Source organism: Austrofundulus limnaeus, unplaced genomic scaffold, assembly GCF_001266775.1.
Source record: "Austrofundulus limnaeus strain Quisiro unplaced genomic scaffold, Austrofundulus_limnaeus-1.0 Scaffold367, whole genome shotgun sequence".
NCBI classification, from domain to species: domain Eukaryota; kingdom Metazoa; phylum Chordata; class Actinopteri; order Cyprinodontiformes; family Rivulidae; genus Austrofundulus; species Austrofundulus limnaeus.
Window position 1 is genome coordinate 543,989 of NW_013952769.1, and position 1,335 is coordinate 545,323.

At 40.8% G+C, this 1,335-nt stretch overlaps 1 protein-coding gene across 2 annotated transcripts in view; it reads left to right on the forward strand.

The window, feature by feature from the left end:
• The window catches only part of LOC106528281 (SUMO specific peptidase 5), a 37,917-nt gene that overhangs the window by 33,890 nt on the left and 2,692 nt on the right, over positions 1 to 1,335 (forward strand). For both annotated transcript variants that reach the window (XM_014023417.1, XM_014023419.1), the window contains 1 exon segment: positions 201 to 251. In XM_014023417.1, coding sequence (XP_013878871.1) covers positions 201 to 251 — 51 coding nt within the window.

The window sequence follows — 1,335 nt, forward strand, 5'->3', positions numbered from 1 at the left end:
TAAAGATGGTCCCTAAAAGTAACATGGATTAAAAAGCAGAAGACCTAAACTATAACCTTGAGGGACCCCACAAGGAACTGCAGGACCTGAATCTGCTCCAGTCCTGACAAATCTGTTATAGTGTTGATGTTACAGCAACAGAACTTCCTGAATCAGCTCTCTTACATATCGTCTTGTCTCCCTCTGTTGTTTTTTCACAGAAAGTTCCTCAGCAGACCAACGAGAATGACTGTGGAGTTTTTGTCTTAGAGGTATGCCACTCTCTTTAAGCTCAACACACACAGTTGTCCAGTTATAACAAACTGAGCTGAAAGTGCAAAACCAGTGTGTGAAACATGGAAACTGTTCTTACAGCTTGTAGAGTTAAAACTGAACAGGGATGAACTGAGCATCAGCAGGTGTGAACCTTTTTTAAAAGCTCAACTTCTAGTTCCTGCTGATCGGTCTGCGAAGGGTTAAAGGCACTTTCCAAACCTTTTGGAGTCCATCTTTCTACTGTAAGAACAAATACTCACAAGTGGAAAACATTAAAGATGTATCGTTCRTCCAGGAGCCCAGAAAATTCACCCAGAGGTCAGACTGTGTAATGCTCTGAGAAATGCAATGGAAGGTTTCTGGGTTCCAGAAATCAGGCTGGAAGTGGCTCATAATGCAAACACCCAGAACCCAGGTTTGAACCTAGGCCGCACTGTGTCGTACAGTGAAGTCCCCATCGACTCAACGGGCCTCACTTACCATGTTAAAGTTTCTAAACCTATYTTTAAAAAACTCTGAGCAACTATTGCTTTTTCTGGAAGGGTTGCCAGCAGCGACAGTAGAAACACAACTTGTGACTCGATAAAGTTTTCTTAGAAACAAGACCAGACTGCTTTTGAGTTCCCTTCCTCGCCGAGGATATTAATGCGTCATCAGCCAACTAAACAGGAAAACAAAGATGGCAGAGTTTTGTTTTGTTTTTCTACCAAGTCGAGGTAGTTTGGAAATTCATCAGTTTGTTTTTAAATGTAAGTTTAYCAACTTGGCTGATGAAATTTTTGCTGCAATGAGATGTTGGATAACCTGCAACTACAAGTACTGTTGATGGAACTATACCTAAATTGTCAAAGGGGCAATATTATGTGTTTCTCAGGCATATATTTAAATTCTATACCATAATAAAGTATCTATGTCACCAAATGCTGTTTTTAAGTTTAAATAGAAAATAAACTTATCTTCTCATCACTTCCTCTTCTAAACGCCTTGAAATTGACCTCTGTCTCTTTAAGAACCACCTTCCGCTTCTGTCCCGACAGTTTCAGTTGGGGGTGGGTGGGTTGTTTCGTCTGTGCGCTATGA